Source organism: Serinus canaria, chromosome 2, assembly GCF_022539315.1.
Source record: "Serinus canaria isolate serCan28SL12 chromosome 2, serCan2020, whole genome shotgun sequence".
NCBI classification, from domain to species: Eukaryota; Metazoa; Chordata; class Aves; order Passeriformes; family Fringillidae; genus Serinus; species Serinus canaria.
In genome coordinates this window covers 55,498,484-55,518,913 of record NC_066315.1, presented here as the reverse complement: position 1 = coordinate 55,518,913, position 20,430 = coordinate 55,498,484, and the positions used below count along the sequence as shown (strand labels likewise).

At 40.3% G+C, this 20,430-nt stretch overlaps 1 protein-coding gene across 1 annotated transcript in view; it reads right to left on the bottom strand.

Moving 5' to 3' along the window:
• The window catches only part of CNTNAP2 (contactin associated protein 2), a 1,093,089-nt gene that overhangs the window by 10,841 nt on the left and 1,061,818 nt on the right, over positions 1–20,430 (bottom strand). Inside the window, exons 22-23 of the mRNA XM_009093851.4 lie at positions 15,164–15,394; positions 766–837 (exon numbers count right to left, since the gene is read on the bottom strand). Of these exons, the coding sequence (XP_009092099.2) occupies positions 766–837; positions 15,164–15,394 (303 nt within the window). The remainder of the gene's footprint in view (positions 1–765; positions 838–15,163; positions 15,395–20,430) is intronic.

Sequence of the window (20,430 nt, the reverse complement as noted above, 5' to 3'; positions counted from 1 at the left end):
TGAATACTTTTTTACAGACCTAAGCTTTGCTGGCCATGAGGCAGAGGCTGCTGAGCACTCCCAGAACAGTGGGGTGTACAGGTGATGTGTGGTGACCTTCTTTTGGAGGTGGAATCTCTGATGTTCACTTTCCAGTCAATGGCTATAAAGACCTATCCTAGCTCCTCTACATGTCCCTGAAAATTGGCTCGGTTTGCTGTTGGCTCACACCACCCACTAAGTACTGGCTCCACAATAATTGCAGATGTTCCCACTTTATCATCAGTTCTAGCCTTAATTGCTCTCCCTGCAATGGTCTATTTTGGGTTCAACCCTGTTACAGAGAAGTGTTGTCCTCTTAGGCATATGTATCTATGTGATTAAACAGCATTGTTCCTGTTTAGGCCCTTCTCTACAGGCAAAGAAATCTTCCAGGATGAAAATGTTACAAAATTTTCAGAAAAAAAATTATTGTTACCAGCCAGAGTTATGTTATGTCACTTTACATTAACTGCTGCATTGGGCAGGTGAACTGAGGCTGCTCAAGTGTGGCCTGAATTTTTCTGAGGAATGCAATGCTATCCTTCCAGTATTTTAAAGTTTCAAAGTATTAGGAAAAGTCATAAGTAATAATAAAAATATAAATTAGAAAGGAAAAATTACACAGCAAGTCAAGACTAAAGTAACAAACCTAAACCCGGATATGGAAATTGAAGCCTTATTACCAGCTTCAATTCAGCCATCAGAGACTGCAAAGTGTCTTCGAAAAGTAGAGAGTTTTCTTACCTCCAATAATAGCTGAGTTTCTGTTAACTCCATCTCCTATAGCTTGACCATTGTATGGAAAATCAGCACTTGCTGTAAATAGAGAATTAAAGATTCATGTTGTAAATAGCAGTGAAACTTCTGTAAAAGTTCAGAAATGCATCCAACATCATCAGATACAACTTAAAGAGAACTGTGATCTCTAGATATTTATCTATAGATGAATAAAACCAAAAAGGTCTATTAATATTGTCTAATCCCCCAGAACTACTTGCTTTCTCCTTGTAACAAAAATACAATTAAAATAAAGGAGATACCCTTGGTAAGGATTGCTATTGGTACAGGAAGACATTTTGTCCTTTAACATTAAGTCAGTAAGTTTTAAGTAGTAAAAAAGCACAAAACGAAACAAACCCCTCTCTTTTAAAAGTGTATGATCATACTTATCATTACAGAGATTTTTGTCTTTGTCACTGCTACCTATTAAAGGCTTCAGAAGTTTTCAGGATTTTGTAACCACCACTGGGTACAAATTCAAGCTCCTTGAAAGAAAGAACTTGAATCCCTTTTGCTGCCGCACAGTCCAAGGTAAGAGAGGGGCTGTGGCTTCTGTTGGTCAGAGCCATAGAGCAGCCACCCCCAGAGCACTTTTGGCATTCTGGGAGAAAGCCCAGCATGGCAGCTGAGCCACTCCTGGAGCAGCTTTGGAGCTGAGGAGCAAGACTGTGAGCTGGAGGAGCTGAGGCGTGGGAGGTTGTGGATGAGGAGAGCCTCCAGCACACAGGTAAGGAGAGGAAATACAAGCAAATATGCCAGCATTCATTTGTCAGTGACCTGAAAAGGAGAAACTCCTTGCAGCAGAATTGGATGAAATTGGATGAATTTGGATGGTAGCCTTGGTTTTAACCTCCAGAAAATATCGCAGAGGCAATCTCATCAATTAAACTTATCAGCATTTTCTTTAGAGTCAGACATAGCAACTGGACACTGCAATGACTAAGCAAGCCTAGGGAGCTGGGTGAGCTGTTGCAATAATTTCCTTCTTTGCCCCTGGACCAAGACATTGATTTTAACATAGAGAAAATGTTAAAAGTGCGTTTACTGGAGAAAGTTAAAATAATCAAGGACATTAACTGCTTCTCAGAGCAGCCTTTAAAATCCCACTGTATTTTCCTTGCTTGATGGACTAGGTGATACTGTATGAAAATAATCAGTTGCTCTTACAGACCAGTGATGCATTCAGTGTACCAAAAACTGGCTGAGGGAATTCAACTGTCTCTCTGTTACCAAGGACTAAAACCCATAATAAAGTTCCTTTTGTATTGTAAAGCAGCTGCACTAAAGAATGAATGGCTTCAGCTTGCCACATGGCCTGAAAAGAGGTCTGGGGCTAGAGTAGCCCTCTGTGAGCCTGCTCTGGGAGAGAGTTGAACCAGCTGTGTGTTCAGCAGCTGGTTTTTGGCTGGCTGCCTGGGGGACAAACAGGAGTGTGCTTCTCAGAGCTCAGCAGAGGGGCCCTGTCCAGCAGTTTTTGCCAGCAGCACTTGTGCCTTTGACATTTGTTGGTGCTCTGGCTCCTGAAAACCTTTGTCTGCACCCCTCTGAAATGAATCAAGCTGTAAGTTGTAGAAGATAAATAAATACCTGGTTCCGTATCAGTGCTCCAAAGAGCTGTGCCAGGACCATTAATGAAGACATTTTGGCACAGGGTCTATAAACATACCCTTGCAGTGCTAAAAGGGAAGGGCTGGCAGTGGGAAATCCTACTTTCAAACCTGCCCTCCCTGCATCTCAAGGAAAATACTAAAGCCAAATAATACTGTGGGGGAAGCATCAGTTTGCCAAATCACAAGGAATTCCTCTCTGCCATTCTAAGCCAAAGGGAGGCCCCTTGTCATCCGAGCCGAAGCACAGGCAGTTAACAAGTCCTAGTGTTTGCTTTAGAGTTGGTCTCCTGTGCCCAAGAAATCTGAAAACCTGCAATGGTCACAGCTCCTCCTTCCCTTACAATTGAATATTATTTTTTATCTTCTTTTCAAAGGTTATTTCAAGAACAATGGCACTAGTGAAGTGTGAAGAAAGAGGAAAGCTGCTGTTCAGGGCAGCATGATCTCTCTTGAGCTGCCACATCACACTGGCTATGCTACAAGGAATTCCTGGCAGATGGAAGACCGCAGTCTCTGATGTTCAACAGGCACTGAAGCACACTGCAGGATAAGGAAGGACATGATGCAGGATGTGGAGCTCCGTCCTTGATCTCGTCTGAGAGCTGCTGCTAGGACTGGACCCAATGCCTCCACACACAGCTGCTCTGCATGGCACCCAGACATCTCACACACTCAGGAGGAGCTGTCCCTGGGACCAACGAGCACAAGTGATTCACTCTGAGACTCTCACCTCTGACAAGAAGGGAACAAGAACATGTGTCTGCGAGGAGGGGACACTAGCTCAGCAAGAGCTCATCATCAGATTGGCAAAATTGTGCCCTGCTGCAGCTGCTGGAGCACCAGGGGTGCTGCAGGAAAGAAAAAGGAGTTTAGACTTTCATGAATCTTTTTTTTTAAAGCACTTGCAGTAGTGTTGGCAGATATTATCACTGTAATTAATTCATTGCTGTTCTAGTATTCTTGTGCCACCAAGGGACCTGCTTGCATATTATGGGGATTTTTTGACTGAAAAGTTGTATCTAAAATCTCATCCAAATGTGGGCCTATAGAATATATTTTGCTGCAAAAAAAAATCCATACAATTTTTTTACTTGAAATGTTATTATAGATGGATAAAGAAGAAAGAAAACAACTAATTAATTTCCTTTTTTAATAGGACATTCCCTTGAAATTCTTCAGTAGCTTCTCAAAAGATCAGAAAGAGCAATAGGTCAGAGGTCTAAGAACCACAAAAGGGCTATTCCTGCCACAGCAATTAGGCAGAAAGGAACATATAAGGGTACAGTCCTTGACCCTCCAAGATGAGCTTAACAGAGTCTTGTGCCCAACAGGTACCAAGTGCAGGTATTTCAGACAGGAGTTACATCATTCAAACACATGGGGAATCCTCTCTGACCTTACTACAGTCACATTCCTTGGCTATATTAAACCAAAAAGACAACTAAAAAGAGTTTTTCTTTCATTGCTGCTGGAATTCAGGAACTAAAAGAGGAATGAACACATCAGAGCATGCTGACAAAGGGACAGCAGTAATACTGATCCTCTGGTAAAAGCACTGAAGACTATATAAAGTGCTGTTCATAGGCTGTAAAGAGTAATTCCTAAACAGATCTTCCCTAGGTTTCTCCAAGTAGCCAGGGTCTCGTGTGTGTGATTCAAAACATGAAGAATGGAGCAAAGAGCTTTTTAATCTATCCTGGGAAACAGAAAATCTATCCTGAAAAGCTAAATATTGACCCAGGAAATGTCCTGCCAGCTGCCTGAAATCCTCTGCTCATGCAGCTGTGGCACAGAGCCATCAGTTTGCTGTCACAGCACACCAAAGACCTTTTCCTAAAATCTGCAGCTAGTGCAGGGACAGATTGCTCTGTACCAGGAAATGCTAAGCTCCTCTGTGGCTCATCTCTTCATCTGCTTCCCTGCCAGGATCCAAGCTGGCTGATGCTGTTCTTTGCATTGCTGTTCTTTGCTGTCTTTCCCCAGCAGGTTTGCTTCAAACACCACCATCCTGAAACTAACTTATGTAAAAGGACACAGTACACTTTGCTTCCTCTTTCTTTCATGGGTTGCTGTTTCAAAAAGCACTGAGCAAACCTACAGAGTCTGTACTTATGTTTTGCACTTTTCAACTTCATGTTATTAGGGTAAATGGGGTTGAAGAAACTTTGCAGGACCTAAAAGGGTGATTAAAGGCTGACTGCAGGCAAATTCCATATTCTGCCCATCATTTTAATGACATGTGAAGCTTTAGATGACCACAAAAATGCAGCAGGGGACCTACCATCCTTCAGCATGCCCAGCATGGTCATTGCCACAGTCAGATGCAAAACAGCAGCACTCAATAAATGGAGAGGGAAGATGGGACTGGATAAACAGAGCACAATTAGGATTAGATGTTAAAGATGACAGATGTGCTTGGTTTAGTGAGTGAATTAATTCTGCTTCATTATGACAGGCATGATTTTGCACCTGCCATTTTCAGAGGGAAAATGTTTTAGAATGGATCCCACATAAAAGTCTTTTGCAAACTCACAAAATTGAGATTAAAAAAATGACCTTGGTGAAGTAGTGCAGAAGGTGAGTGTGGGCTGAGAAATGAGCAAAAGGCTGTACAGTAAAGGCAAGGGGAAACCCAAAACCAAAGAGAGGTGGGCACTTTCAGGTAAAGAGCAGTATCAAGAAGTAGACAGTAAAAAGGCAAATTTTGTTTAGAGATACATTAATAGGAGTGTTATACATAAGTCATTGAAAGCAATTTTTTTAACTGAACATTTTTTCTGAGTGGGCAAGTCTTGGTTAAAATATACCACAATACAAAGGAAGATGCAGTTTAGATTTGCTCCAAAAAAGGAAGTGTGAGAGTTATCACAGGTCTGAAACAATCAATGAAATGTGAAATGCTGAAAAGTGAGCTTGTTCAGACTAGATCTTATGTGCTGCAAGACTTCTTTGGCCTTTCATCTTCACAGATGTCCACAGTTTTGAGAGGTGTTTGTCCATTACTAAAACCAGTTGGGTTTTCACATAAATATGAACTGGAGAAGCATCCAGAACCACCAGATCTGGTGACCACTAGGTACATAAAACCCACATCAATCAAGGCATTGATTAGAAGCAGAAAAGATGTGGACTATAACTCCTTCTTCCAAATTCTATTTTGCAGCCAAGCATCCAAGAATTGACTTTGCAATGACAGCAAACGCTCACTTACATGTTAGGATTATGAGAAAGTGCTGGATACTAGATCTATTCATTAATCTGGTTCTCCATAGGACCATAGCACAGAGACAAATAAAAGCAAGCTCTCTGGTGTCATTCTGCAAATTATGTCAGCTCAGCTGGTCAGGTGAGACTGTACTGCTGTGGCTTGAAATTACAGAGCTCTCCTTATTACAGACTCTAAGTACAGAACCTAATTGCTTGACTCTTGATAGTAGAAATTAAGGTGCAGTCACAGTCCCATTCCCCTTCCTGGAATGGGCTCTGGATCACAAGTGAAACTCTGAACACATGCACAGAAATGATGGAGCAGGAGTAAACAATGCCATGACACAGTCCTACATCAAAGGTGAACAGCACAACCCTCAGAGTGCCCTTTTGTGCTCATCCCACTACCTGTGCCCATCCCATGCACTTCTCTCCTCCTGAGTTTGGCTCTGTGAAAACCTCTCATGACACATAAACTGCAGCAATTCAGCAAAAGACAAAAAAGTCTGAAGCAGTATGAAAAAAGCTGTCTCTTTAAATGCACATTTTTTTGTGTCTTACTTTGTATTGAAAGTTCATGTGTTTTTATCTTTTAAAATAAATAATCTAATTTTTTTCCTGCTTTTCTAAGCTGAAAACTCAGAAAGGAGGAAAACTACCCCTACTCCTGTTTTCCTAGGCACTTGAGAGCAGATTCTGAGGGAGGACTGTTTAACATTAAACTCTGTTAGCATACTTTACTTGAAGTCCCAAGTACACCAGGTTAAGAGGTTAAGTGTTAACACCAAGAATTTGGCCGAAGACATTTTTAATATTAAACACCTCCAAGTTTAAAAAGACCCAACCTCACACTTACCGCCCCAAAAAATATCTAAAGATATTATTAACCATGCTGTTTGTAAAAGGTCAGCTTTGTTCTAGAATACTATGTGGGGTCAATCATCACTCCTTGAATTTTTAGAGATGCCTTAAGTGTAGTGTAAGAGGGTTATATGTGTGTCCCCATTCTGAACCACTTTCCTGAATTTATGGAAATAGAAATCTTCACAGTCACAGACTTAATAAATTTTTTTATAGCACAAGTTACAGGATATTGGAAAAAATACACCCACTTAGCAATTCTGTAACTACCAGAACAGACGTGCAGCTCAGAGGGCAAATTGGGGCTTTTAATTTAAAAAATGTCATCTTCTTCTCTCTGCTGCCAATAATGCTAATTATTTGGAACATGAGAATCTTCATGTTGGAACAAAATTCACTAATTTCTTCAGTCTTTTACAACCATCTTGACTGGGGGGGTCAGAGAGGAAAAAATCCTCCTTAGTGTTATTTGGACCAATTACTTACACTAAGTTTTGTCAGGTATGTTCAGTTACATCAAAAATGTTTTGAAATATTTTGAAATAGTTTTTTTTCCCCTAAGAACTTTATGTTGAATCTCAAGCAGTTTTTATGTCAGCTTCTGGTGAGTTCAGCTGAGAGAGATATATGCACAGAGATAATGGAAAACACAAAACCCATGTAAATGGGTTTACATTTCTAGTGTGAAGGTTCTCCAATCCTCTCTTTTTATTTCAATACAAAATGAGTATAAATTAAAAAATCCTTTTAAATGATGGCTTCATAGAAATTTAAATTGTCCTCTGAACACCCTTCTGCATGCAAATGCCTGGGACAGTGGGAAGGTAAGTGGGGGTTATAGAAGAAAAGTGTTGTTGGAGGTTACCGTAAAAAAAAAGCATGAATTTTGGAATGAACAATGGAAATTCTAACAATGAACAATGGCAGTGCTGGGAGAAAATGAAGTGAAAGCTCCCTGGTCAATGAACTGGGACAACACAGACTCTCAGCACTAGACAGCAGACAACATAATCAGTAAAGACAGCTATATATGAATTACTGTGTTACCAGCCCTTTAACTTCCTTCTGCAGGTGAGCTTTGCTGTCCATACTCTTAAGGAGAGGAGGAAATGGAGTTTTACCAATGGCTTACACTAAGAGAGTTGTACAATATATATTTTTTTTTTTTTTTGGTCCTGACAGGCAATCTTCCTAACAAAAGGACCTTGGGCCTTATTAGGAGATCAGGAGACCCATCCCTGCAGCTCAAACTCCCCCAGTCAGTCCTGGATGAAATACAAAATAGGGAAAACATTCCTGCAGTGCCTGTTGGGATGGGTTAGGTGATTATCCCTTGCTTTCCCCTTTGTATGATTGTTTCACACCTTCTTTGGCACACAAGCAAGTAATTGTGCAAAGTAGTGGTAAGGCAAGACACTTCATAATACTAATATCTGGTACTTGTAAACTACAGAATTTTATACATTTAAAAAGGAGAGCAGACATTTAGCATCACTTTTTGATTTTATCTGCAGCTGAACTTCAGCAAGTTGGATCTCAGAATCAGTATTTTGAACACTTGCTCTGCCAGATTTCCAATTGATTTGCAGCACATTAGAGCACCCTCATCCATCAAAGACCTAAACTCATCTATCTTTTCATTCCTGGTAGCAACGTCTGTGTGACACTGAGTCTCACTATGACTCCAGACAAGAGTCATGCTGGCCTAAGCTATCACTTCCATGAAAATTTTATGAGCAGTGCTTACATTTCACCTGTTAAGGAAGATTCACAAATACTTCCTTTTATAATTAATGTAGGTGATGAAGTGCTTTGGTGCTCTCAAAGGAACAGTGGAGTTAATGATGGTCAAAGCTTGGCTGTACACAGCTAATCACTGCCAATGGACCCAGAGGGAATATGTGAAAGAAACACTCCTCTCCTCCCTCCCAAAAGCAGAAAATCCACCCCAATGAGCAAGAATTCCAAACAAACCTGTAAACTTAGGACAGTTACAAAAAAGGAGAAAAAAGAGAAAGACTCGGTCTGGGGATAAGAAATGGGTCAGATAGGAGAGTTTAAATCTAAAAACTATTTAATAACTGTAATGACCTGACTATAATCTAGAATAACTTCTTACACAGGAAGTAAGTGTGTTTCTGCCTGAGGAAAGGAAAAAGAAATCAGTCACACGAAGTGCTCAGGCATTTAAATACTTCCTTCTCTACTCCATTTTCCCCCTAATTTATGCCATCTCTATGTTCCTGGTTAAGATTAGTACTTGTGTAAAAAATAAAGTCTTTGCAGAGGATGGAAAATACTCTCTTTTTAGTATTAGCACCTTCTCTTGACATTAGGTAGCAGCATTAATATTCAGATCACTGCTTATGAAACAGCTACAATACTGGTCTGTCAACGAATGCCAGAAGAATTTACAAGCTTGGCAGTCTGCCATCTGTCTGATACACTAGACAGAGTGTCAGAAATCCCACACAGAAATTATATAGTCCTAAAGTTAAGAGAAAGCTATGCATAATTGTGTGAAGGAGCTACATGAGACTGAGGGAGGCATTTTTATTCCAAATCAATAAAGAGATTTGCAGTAATTCAAGCACCATAATTAAACCCTTTAAAGATGAAGCACTGATTGTGCCAAATTTCAGACAGATGCTCTTCCTAGTTAGCTGTTTGATGGGCAGGAGAAAAATAGAAACTGTTGCATTTAAATGTTCACCACTTACCCTCTTGTCTGCAAGAAACATTTGGTGCTTAGAAATTGAGCTGTGAATTTCTGGTTGACTTAATCCCTCCTGACTGACAAAAATTGCTACCTTCTTGTTTGAAAACAACTCAGGTCAAGGCCATGGACTTCTGAGACAATATTTATATTGGGAGCATGGGGGATGAATGCTGGTCATTCTCAATAGAGTAAACAATCACAGAAATGCACCAGACTGGCAGTGGAAGAACCTGTTGACCCACAGGGCAGGTTGCAAGTGCATCTTCAGTCTCTTATATAAGGAGTATAAATATTAAACTACCTTACTGGCAGACAAACAGCCTCCCAATGTTTACATGCCATGTTAATTAAAAAAAACCCAAACCAACCACTTTGAGTAATCAGTAACCCTGAAGAGAGAATCTGGCATGATTCTCTGATAGCAGTACAGGTTTGCTATGCTTGAAAAAAGGAGGAGCGTCATTTTATTCCAGCAAATGCCTTCATATCTATTTCTAATTTTGCTAACAGCAGGTGATCAAATTTAGATGTGTAAGGCTGCATCATGAACAAAAGTGGTGAGGCTCCTCTGTGCCTCCTGCCTGGACTTGTATGACCTTGCAGGAAGCCTAGGGAAGTGACCCTGCTCTCCTGCCATCCCCTAAAAGAGAGAATGAGCACTTTGTCACATGTCACCACTAACTTAATGCTCATGCTCTTGGACTCACTGATGTGTACAGGTCTCTTTCAATGTCTGTGGCCAGGAGAAGAGTGTTTTGTTCATGTGTTTGTGACCTAAGACCGTTTTGTGGGCTGCATTGTCACCCACCAGCAAATAACACCTTTGATTCTTCCTTCCCACTGTGTCATTTGTAACAAGCCCTGAACAAGGACAAAAGCTATTTTCCATCTTCCTAGCCACATCCACAGCAGCACACATCTGACCCAGCTTCTCCTCAGGTGCTGCTGCTGTGGTCTCTGAGATGGTGTGGTACCAGTGGTCAGGGGGTGATGTGACTCACCCCCTGAGTGGCATCACCCCCTGGCATCTGACTCTGGAAGGTGACCTTCAGCACTACCACCACATGAGTGACACTTTCTCTTGGTGCAGAAATTGACTGCTCTCTTTCACTTGACAAAGAAATTACCTGGCCAAATAGGTGAGCTTGGATGTATGGCCAGTGCTCAGTCCTGTTGCTCCCTTCTCCAGCCATCACTTTTTAAAGGAAGAGGGATGAATTCATAACAAAAAGAGAAAGAATCCTGCAAGGAGCTGTTTTAATAATGAGGAAAGTGGTACATGATTTTGCAGGACATGCTCAATATAGGTATCAAAGTAAGCTGTTGATCCACAAAAGGCAAGACTTTTCAACTATTACAAAAAATAAAGAGCATTTAGGGTTTAAACACACACAGTCAGAAAAAAGTCACGCCACTTGAAGAATGTTGCAGATGTAGCATTTAATCCTGCTCCATTTAATTTGTAGTATATTGAAGCTAATATAGGTTTAACTAAATCCCATGTTAAATACTCTAGATGCCATTCTGCTCATACTCACAGTAAATGCATCTTGCAGCTACAGAGTGCTATGACAACTTAGGGCTGCTAAAGCATAGTTTGCCAACTATTGTGTGCTCCTTGCCTTTCTGGATCTCCTGCTTTTAGTAAATTCAAGATTGGGTTTGGCAAGCTGGAACTCATTTTATGTAAAACAGGTATATCCATGTAATAGGTTTCTATTATCTTTTATTTATATGAATTAGAAAACTTTGGAGGTGAGATTTCATTAGTGATTGGCAGAACCTTAGGTAAAAGCACCCACGTACTGAGCAATGACATTACAATAATATACAACTTCTAATTTTAACTACAAGGCATTTTAGGTGTGGAATTTTTTCACTACAAAAATAATAATGTTTGGCCATTTTTTTTCTTCTCTGCAATGAACAAGGTGTCAGCTATCATTCATCCATATCTTAGCTAATTTGAACTGAGAGAGATTAAAAACCCCTTGTGATTAGCTTTTTTTTTTTACCTATGCAGCAGTGATAGTTATTAAAATGCATACCAATACAGTTAAAGGCCATAGAAATTGAAACTTTTGTTTTGAATTGTTTGCCAGACAGGTAATTCAATGCTTTGGACAATATATAAAGGTAGATATGTTCATTGATCAGGCTCTTTTTAGCCTCTTTTCTACACTCCCATTGATGTAACTAAGGCAAATTGGATTGTCTGACATGAACTGAGATAATACTGATGGGAGGAAAACACAGGAAGTGAACTGTATTGATGATCTGCTTGGATGTCATTATTGACCTTTTTCTTTTAAAACACCAGAAAGTCACGTTCCAGAAAAGAATGACTTCTTGAATTCCTGTGCTTCATCATCACCAAGAAAGGATCACCATAGCAACAGGAAAAGACTATGCATTGTGAGAATACTCACAAGCTGAACAAGATCATGGTTTAAGATAATGTCCCAGGAGCATGGCAAAATGCCAGCCAGAGGTGGGGAGGGAGGGAAGTGGGACTTCTACAATAACAAAGGAATTTAAAAAGATCTAATATTGTAAACGCGAAATATATGTGTACTCAAGGCTAACAGAAAGTGCAAGACAGTGAGCTGACAAACTGTACAGCTGATTTGTCAGGGGAGAAAATCAACAGGGCTTCTTATTGCTAAATCCCTGAACTTACTTTTAAAGGTCAACTGCCAAGTGACTGATGCGTGTCATTATGATTTTCCCTTTAGCCTCTCTGTTAGGGCATCCAAAATGTTTCGCAGCCAGCAGGAGATGTTCATGCAGTAAGTACACAGAAGAGTTTAAAGAAAACATTTCATGTAGGTCACCCATCAGGCAGAACCTGCTTAACTTCTAGTAATTATCTGCAAAATGTGATCCAGCACTGTAGTTGAGAGGTGAAAGGATCATTACATTTGTTGTCTGGTGTATCTGTTCTATTTAGGCACTTATCTTTGATTCCCTCCTACAACATTTTTCAATCCTCAAAGTTCAATTCCACAATATTTGAGGAACAAAGCAAAAAACCTAAGCTTAACTCAAAATATGAGTCAGGTTGAGTTCAGAATATGTCACTGAATGAAATTTAAACCATGTGATACTCTCCACAAATTTTTTCCCAATATTTTATTTTCACTGTGAAACATCCATCCTCAGCTCTCATGTTTTGTTAAGAACTTTTTAAAATTAGATAGGTAACATAACACTAAAAATTACAGATAAAAACATGTGGGAGATGAGAAACGCTGCACTTAGTAATTGCTACTTTCAAAGCCGTATTATTTGCAACCATTTCTTTGTGGCAAAGCGTGAGTGGCTTTTGCTTTAACATCCCTACAAGTGCTTCTGTGAATTTCAAAGCCGCTTTTTGTCTTTGTCCTTTCAGCCAATTTAGTAAAGGAGTAAATTCACACTGAGACAGCAGAGACCATTCCAGTTCTGGAGCCAAAGTCTTATGCTTCAGATTCCTCCATTTTCTCTCTCAACATGATTTGTGTTAGAAAGTCTTAAGGAGAGTTTGGAAAACACAAAAAATCCTCAGTGGAAACTGTCAATTTACTACTGCAAAGTGACACTAAACCTCAGCATTTTAATTTTGATGAAGATCATTTTGATGACTGACAGTCTATGACTTTGATGACTCAAGGTTACACAGTCTACAGAATACATTTTTTCTATGACTGAACTATCTGTGTCAGACCATCACTGATACTTTCACAGAGACTCAGTTGTTTTTACTGATGTTGGTAAATAAGTTGCTGAGATACCTCCTCTTTGGACCGTGGAAATGCCACCCACAGTAGAAGCCAGACATTGCTCACCAGCACCTGAATATGCTTTTACTCCTGAACCAGTGAAATGCCACTCCTTTGCTGTGAAATTTATTTCTACCATCATAACTCACCTGACATTGTTGCTTTCTTTGGTGTACAGCAGTCCCTCACTAGAAGTCTTTGAAGGAATTTGATCTTCTCCCTCTGCTGCTGTGGATCACTAGAGAGGACAAGACAAGGGATTCCTAGCTCCCAGTCCTCCAAAAACTAATCATTGCTGAAAAATGAAGCTGGGTCTCTTGAGCTTTGTCTGCCCATGACTTGAAAATGTTAAGTCTGGCTATGGCAATGAAACCTGTTTTTTACTGAAAGAAGCTAACAGACAGCTTGAGCCAACCTACTAGCATGCTGCATGTTCTTTGACATCCTTCACACTGTCTCTGTGTCCAAGTACTACAATTTATCCAGAAGAAAAAGTGTAAATTGTAATCTGTCAGGTCAACAAAGCCTACAAGATGAGATTGAGCCAACACAAGGTCAAGCATAATAGCATGTGCCAAGGACAAACAGGACCTCTTTCTTTGAACTGCAGGAGCTATTAGGAGCTGAGCAAATACTCTGAGTAAATCCCCCTGTAGTCTTTTGCCAGCTTGCACTGAAATGAAGTGGAAAGAAAAGTAACCAACAAAAATTAACAGCTAAAGCCCATTAGATGCACACAATTCACAGCAGCAGCACATCCTCAAAGAGTTTATGGCACACCTTTTAAAGACATGTGCCAGTGAGGAATCCTTCAGAAAACGTGTTTGTTTTCTCTTTTTAGAAAGAGGAGTACAGTCCATAAGCTTCAGGTACAAACAAGTTGAATAATTCCAGAGAAAAAAGGGACCACTAATTTGTGATGAAAAAAATTCAGGTAGAAAAGTGCATGTTATAAGTGGGGAAGAGACATACTGAAATCTTACATGGCATGGCTTGGCAGCAAGGAGGGAATGACAGGTTTTAAAGAATGATACTGCTTGTATTAATGTGTGGGATCCTCAGCTCTACAAGGAGCTCTGTTCTCTCCTTAGAAACAACTGCCCTACTTCTCTGCTGAAGAAGAGATGAAAGGAAATGCTGCAAGGAGTTCCTTGACACTGCAAGGAAAAAAAAATCCTATACAACAACAAACCAAACCAAACCAACCAACCAACCCAACACCCACAAAAAAAAAAAAAAAAACAAACCTCAAAGGTACAACTTTGACATGTACTTCTGAGAAAGACATATATACCTGTCTCCTCTCATTTAAAAACTGGCATATGGATGCATCCCCAAACTCAAAGACTAATCATTATCAAAATTAAGTTTTTCCTCTAGCATTTTAATTTTATACCACTTCAAACAACAAATTTGCCAGCACAGGTTCTAATTTTCACTCTACAATTGAAAACAGAACGAGGACAAAACGCAAGGGAGGCATTGACGTATACCTGACCCTACAAATCTAAAGGTAACCTGGTACTCAGGAAGCAAAAGAGAGAAAAAATCCTCTAAAGTTAGCCACAATGTGTATTTTCAGGGCCTGTCAGTCACAAAGCAGAGTGAGGTTGCTGGGATCTGCAAATTGTTTTGGCTTCCAGCATTTTCAGCACAAGATGAGCGCCACCATGACTAATGGAATTTTCTATTAAACACGGCCCACGGAAAGTAGACATTTCAGAAAACAAAATCAGCACTTTACATAAATGCATTTATGCCTAAAATTAGATTTACTCTTTTTTTTTTTTTTTGTATGAAGCTGACTACAATATACTCACTTATTATGAATACAGCATAAGTAATGCTACTGTGCTTTATTTATATGCACTTGAAGCTTTTTGCTGACTACAGAGAAAGTGCTATCACATCAGTTAGGTCAAAACTCAAGATTTAAACATTTAAACAGTTACAGAAAAGAAAAATAAATCAGAATATTAGAAAAAAAAAGAAGAAAAAATAGCAAAAGAAAAAACCAGCCTCCTCTGTAACTGCATTTAAAAGTGACGGCAAATCTCTGTCATTCCAGTTTTGCATTTCCTACCTTGATTACAGCCCTAGAGTCACCTATCAATCTCTCAGCTCTCATTTTTGCTTTTCTTTACAGAGGAAGAGTTCTTCCCAGAAGTGCTCCACTGAGGAATGTGACACCAATGCCACCTTACCTGAGTCTAAGTGCCAGGGGTCGGTGGCGGCCGACATTGGTGGGATGGTGAGTGGAGACGCTCCGCAGTTGGATTCCACCAGTTCTCCTTGGATGTGGACGTGGGAGGAGGTGTTGGTAGGTCTCAGAGCTGCTTTGAGTGGAGCAATCTGGTTGAATTGGACTCTTGATAGGCAGCCAGTGAATCCTGGGGTGTTGTATTTATATATATCTTGATCAATCTTCCCAATTTCTATGGGAAATTGAAGAGGGAAAAAAAAAATTAATCGAAACGATTCATTGCTTTGGAAAGCACAATTGATGTGAACACATTGATTCCCAGAGCTAACTTCCCAAGTCCCTCTCTGAAGGAGACTGAGATTGTGTCAGACCCTGACAGGTTTCTTTACATTTCTTTACAGATTAAAGCTGGGAACCTTCGGGCCTTAACATGACTCGGTTTCACTGCTATGCTATCATTAAAATGAAAGGCTGGCATGAAGGAGTCAGTGAAGGAGTCATCAAAGAACAAAAGGCCAGGAAAAAAATCTGAAGAGTATTGGAAGAGAAGGCTGAAGGCAGAAGGAAAGTCTTGTCCAGGGTCTTTCCTCCCAGCTGAAGCCTCTGCCATGAGAGATGCCCCTTCCTTAGCCCTGGTGTGTTGCCCTCTTGGTTCTCCTGGGGGGGGCAGGACCACTCTTGTCTCTCTCCTGTCTCCTCATGAGAAGACCAAGTGTCCCTTCACCAAGAGACCAAGGGTGAAGGGACCTCCTGGGTCCCATCTCCTAGGAGCCAAGCATTCCATCACCAGGGAGCCAAGCTTCCCTTCACCAGCAGGCTGCGTGTCCCTGTGGCCTGAGGTGGAAAACCATCCATCTCCAGTGTCCTTCCTTTATTCCCCTGCAGTGCTGAGAGGGGGCAGGACCTCATCCATCCCTGCTGGAGGCTGAGGGAGCTGAGACCCTGCTGCCAGTCACTTTACTACTGTGTGCTGACAGAGAAGCTGGCAGCTGGTATCCGTGAGCTGAACAGAGGGCTCTGCCACCACTCTCTAAAACAGCTGCTGCCTCTCAAAGTTGCCCCCCAGGTAGCTTTCTCCCTTCTTAAACACCAGCTAAGATGACCTCAAAATCATGTAAAATGCCTTTACTACCCAGGAAACTGGCATCTGCTCCCAGCTATTTGAATTCTGCCGGGACCTGTTGGAACAGCCTGAGTCACAACCAAATCAAAACCGTCCCCCCTGTCAGCTGTCTGCATTAGAGGGCAATTACCATTTCAAAGCCTCACTGCAGTGTCTAATATAATGTTTACACCACAGTGGGGAATTTGGCTTCCTTTCTTCCATGGTAGTGTGGAGTGAATGAAAAGAACACATGGAAGCATCATGTTTGTGCCGTATGAAGGACTATTGCTCCAGAGGCACCAGGACGCTTCCAGCCACCTTCCCCGGGTCATTGGGTTAATGCCTGAACCTTGAAGTCAGTGGAAAAAGTTATACTGAGCTGAGCAAAGCAGTAGAGGGACAGAGGGGCCAGAAAAGGGGGAGCAGCACCACGTTATTCAAAGCACCACATTATTCAAAAGCAACCTTTTCAGACAGGAACAATGATAAGCACTGAAAATTTTGTTTTTTGTAGGAAAAAAATGCCTCAAAATGACAAGATTGTGTCATAAAAAATAAAGGAAGGAAGACAGAGGTGGGAAAGAAAAGCTTCTGAGAGGTGTGAAGGGGAAGTGGGAAAGGGCTTTATTTTACGAGTTTGGGATTAAACTGGGAACCAAACTACATCTGGGTTTGAATTTTGCTACAAAAAAAGAAAAAAAAACCCCTAAAATTATTAGAAAATGCATTAGTAATCTTTTGGAAATACCTGTATTTGGTTATAAGCAAATCAGGAACAATTACATGAGGTCTGAGCTATTTAGTGTCCTTAAAACCTAGCATGATATATATGTCAGTGCTGTATTCCTCAGAGTACTGAGGGCTTGGCATCAGGGATACATACATGGAGCTCCAAGGCTACAAACCAGACAAACCATTTTATTTTTGGGGTTTACACTCTAAGCATGTAGTGTGATAAAACTGGTGGAATAGGGTCAAATCTAGAGGATGACTAAAACAACTTCTTGGTATTCATGGAACTAAGCTACCTTTTCTGTCTTTGCTATTGTGTGGGAATGATAAACATGCAACGTTTAAGTCCCCCTGATACCTAGCACAAGGACACACAACAAAGATGGATAATCTGAAAATTACTTGCATTAAATCATTATACAATCCACTATACAAGAGTGGATTTTGTAGTCTCTGCATTTTCCCTTCTCCTTCTCACTTGAGAATGTCTTTTCTTTGCTAGTGCTAATCCAGCCTGTATTAATGCCACACTTTTCATGAGCTGGCAGCGAGCAGTGACTGTCATCTCTGACAAAGTGGACACATCCTCAGGACTCAGATAAGGACTAGCTTAAATGCTTACAATAATTGTATTAGTCACAGCCAGCTCTCCTTTGAAAAAGTAGTTTGACCAAACCATTAGCAACACCTCCTTCAAAAATTTGATTGTAAGTAAAAAACCTCATCCCATGCATGTACATTTTCCATAGTTAGAAGAAAAGCTGTACAAAACCCAGTTCATGCATTTCAATGCTACCTGTAGACAACATCACTCAGATAAAGTTCCTTTCTCACCACAATATTCACTCTCTCTTGCTTCAATAAAATATTCATGGCATATTTAGTGAAGAACTGCATTTTTGAATAATCCTTATAATCTAGGAAACAATTACAAGACTCTTCAAACACCGTAACTACTGTTGTTAACAGTTTAGTGATTTCACTCACATTTTTATCCATTCAGTGGAACTCCATGCAGAAGCTAATAGCCTCCCACACACAATCCTGACTGGCAAGAACAAAGATCCATGAATATGACTCTGCTAATTTAACAACTTCAGCGCCACGCTTCTCTGACTCCATAAATAAGAGATGGATACTAGATACTGAAAGAATTGAAAAAACAACAACAAAACTCCCCATCCTAACAAGGCACGTTGCTAAAGACCCACATTTTTTCTTTAGAACATTCCACAAGAAGGCTGTGGAAATCATCCCATGCAAATTTCCTGCCAGCTCATATCTCACCAGTGCTAGAACAGTACAGATCAGCTTCCATGACTGTGAACATGTTCCCGCCCCTGCATGTCCCTTGGGGCTCAGCACACTGATACCCTCTGATGTTAGGCCATTACACTTTGTTTCCCTGGGCATTTGAGCCTAATAAACCCATTCCTGGGGAGTGCAGTGATTGCAAAATGAAATATGTCTTTGTTGTCATGACTAAAATTCAATTTTCTCCCTGTAACAAAGAGGGGAGAAAATCAAAAGATTATTACAATGATGTTATTTAAAAAAGGAAATAATACATTATTTAAAAAAGGAATGATGCAGCTACTTTGCATTATTCCAATCTTCAGCACATAAGCTGGTAGAAAGTCATATAAATATCACAGCATACAGTATTATCATCACCCAGTAACAGCATTTATATTATTGCTTTCAGATCGGATGCTACAATTTCCTGCTGGCAACTTTCCCTCAGGTATTTCTGTAATGAAAGACTGCAAAAAAGTCACTTATAGGCCCTTTTTTACTTCAGCTGATTTTAACCATTTTCTGCCTTGACCACACAACCTTCTGAGGCGAGAGGAAGGCCACAATTACACAAGACCAGTCAGGTGAACCCATTCCAGCACAGATGCATTGCAGAGTACAAATCCTTAACACAAAGTATTCACACAATAACTATGCAACTGCCCATCCACATGACTGAAACATTTTAAAAATCTATATAATGTGCACACAGTATGCCAAGAATCTCACAGATGTCGCCCCATGTCATGTGTCATTCACTGAAGATATCTTTAACATCAATTACTTGTTATTTCTGTTTTGCTATTTCTTTAACAGTAAAAAGATATAGGATATAGGATATTAAAAGATATTTAATTCTTAATTGCTCATTTTGATTTCAGGACTTATTCCTCAGGGTTGTGGCAGAAATGTGCCACATAGTGATGAACATAATACTATTTCTCTCTTGGAAATTATGTACCACCACTTAAGAAGTGCTTTATCCACTAGGTGAAAAGATGTAAAGAACAGCTATTTTCAAGCATATTTCACATAATCACAGAATATTCTGAGTTGGAAGAGACCCACAAGGATCACTGAATCCCACTCCTAAGTAAATGGCCCATATGGGGATCAACCCACAACCTGGGCACTATGTGCACCCAATTCTTACCAACTAAACTTATCTCATCTGTGACACAAGGCACCATTAATAAGTACCCAACATGCTGAAATTGATTTTTTTGTGAATCTAGAAGAAAACAAGCAAAAAAAAATTATATTGAGGAAAAAATTGTGGCTGGACCAGTGCATGAGTGACAAATGTATAAGTAGCACACAGCAATAATAGTCACTGTAATTAGGTTATCTGTCTCTCAAGCCTTTTTGCCCTTACTGCATTAGCTGTGGGTGAAGTGTTGTGGCTCCTGCCTAGGCACTATTACAAGAGAAACCAATAAACACTTTGATTCAGATTGTTACCCAAGCTGACCTAGTCAGCATGCATCTGATGAGCTAATTGCAGAAGTAGACACATCACCAAATACACTTTTTATCTACTTTCTCTCTCTTTTCTGCTTTCCACACTTAGCCTTTAAAAGATTTATAGAGTAGCTCAAAGGGCCATAGAGCTTCTAATAGCACAAGAAGTTACTGCACTGCTGGAGAGGTCTGGCTCCACTAGTTCTACCATCTATTTTTTATATATTCTTGTAGAAACACTTAGAAAGACAAGAAAAAACCGAGAGCATGATGTAGCAGAAAACAAAGATGATGTGTTTAGTCCCACAGCTCTGAGCAGGCTTTGCATAGATGAAGAACAGCTTCCTATTTATGTAAACTTCCCTGTGTGAGGATCCTAGGATGTTTCACACATACACAAAACTGTGCAAGCCAGCATAGTGCTGTGCCAAACCAGTACTGCTGTGCCACATGTGGAAAGATGGCCTTGGACTGTTACACATGGACCTTGGAAAGTGACAGAGGAGAGAGAACCAGCCACGAGGGAAGTAAACCTACAAAACATGTTTTTATTAAATGTATGTGCTGAGTATCTTCGCTCAATACCTTCTTGCTATGTAGCTGATCTGCGCATTTTTTTTCTTGATGGGCTCTCAAATGTGTATCAATAGAGAAAGTTATAATAAATTCTGAAC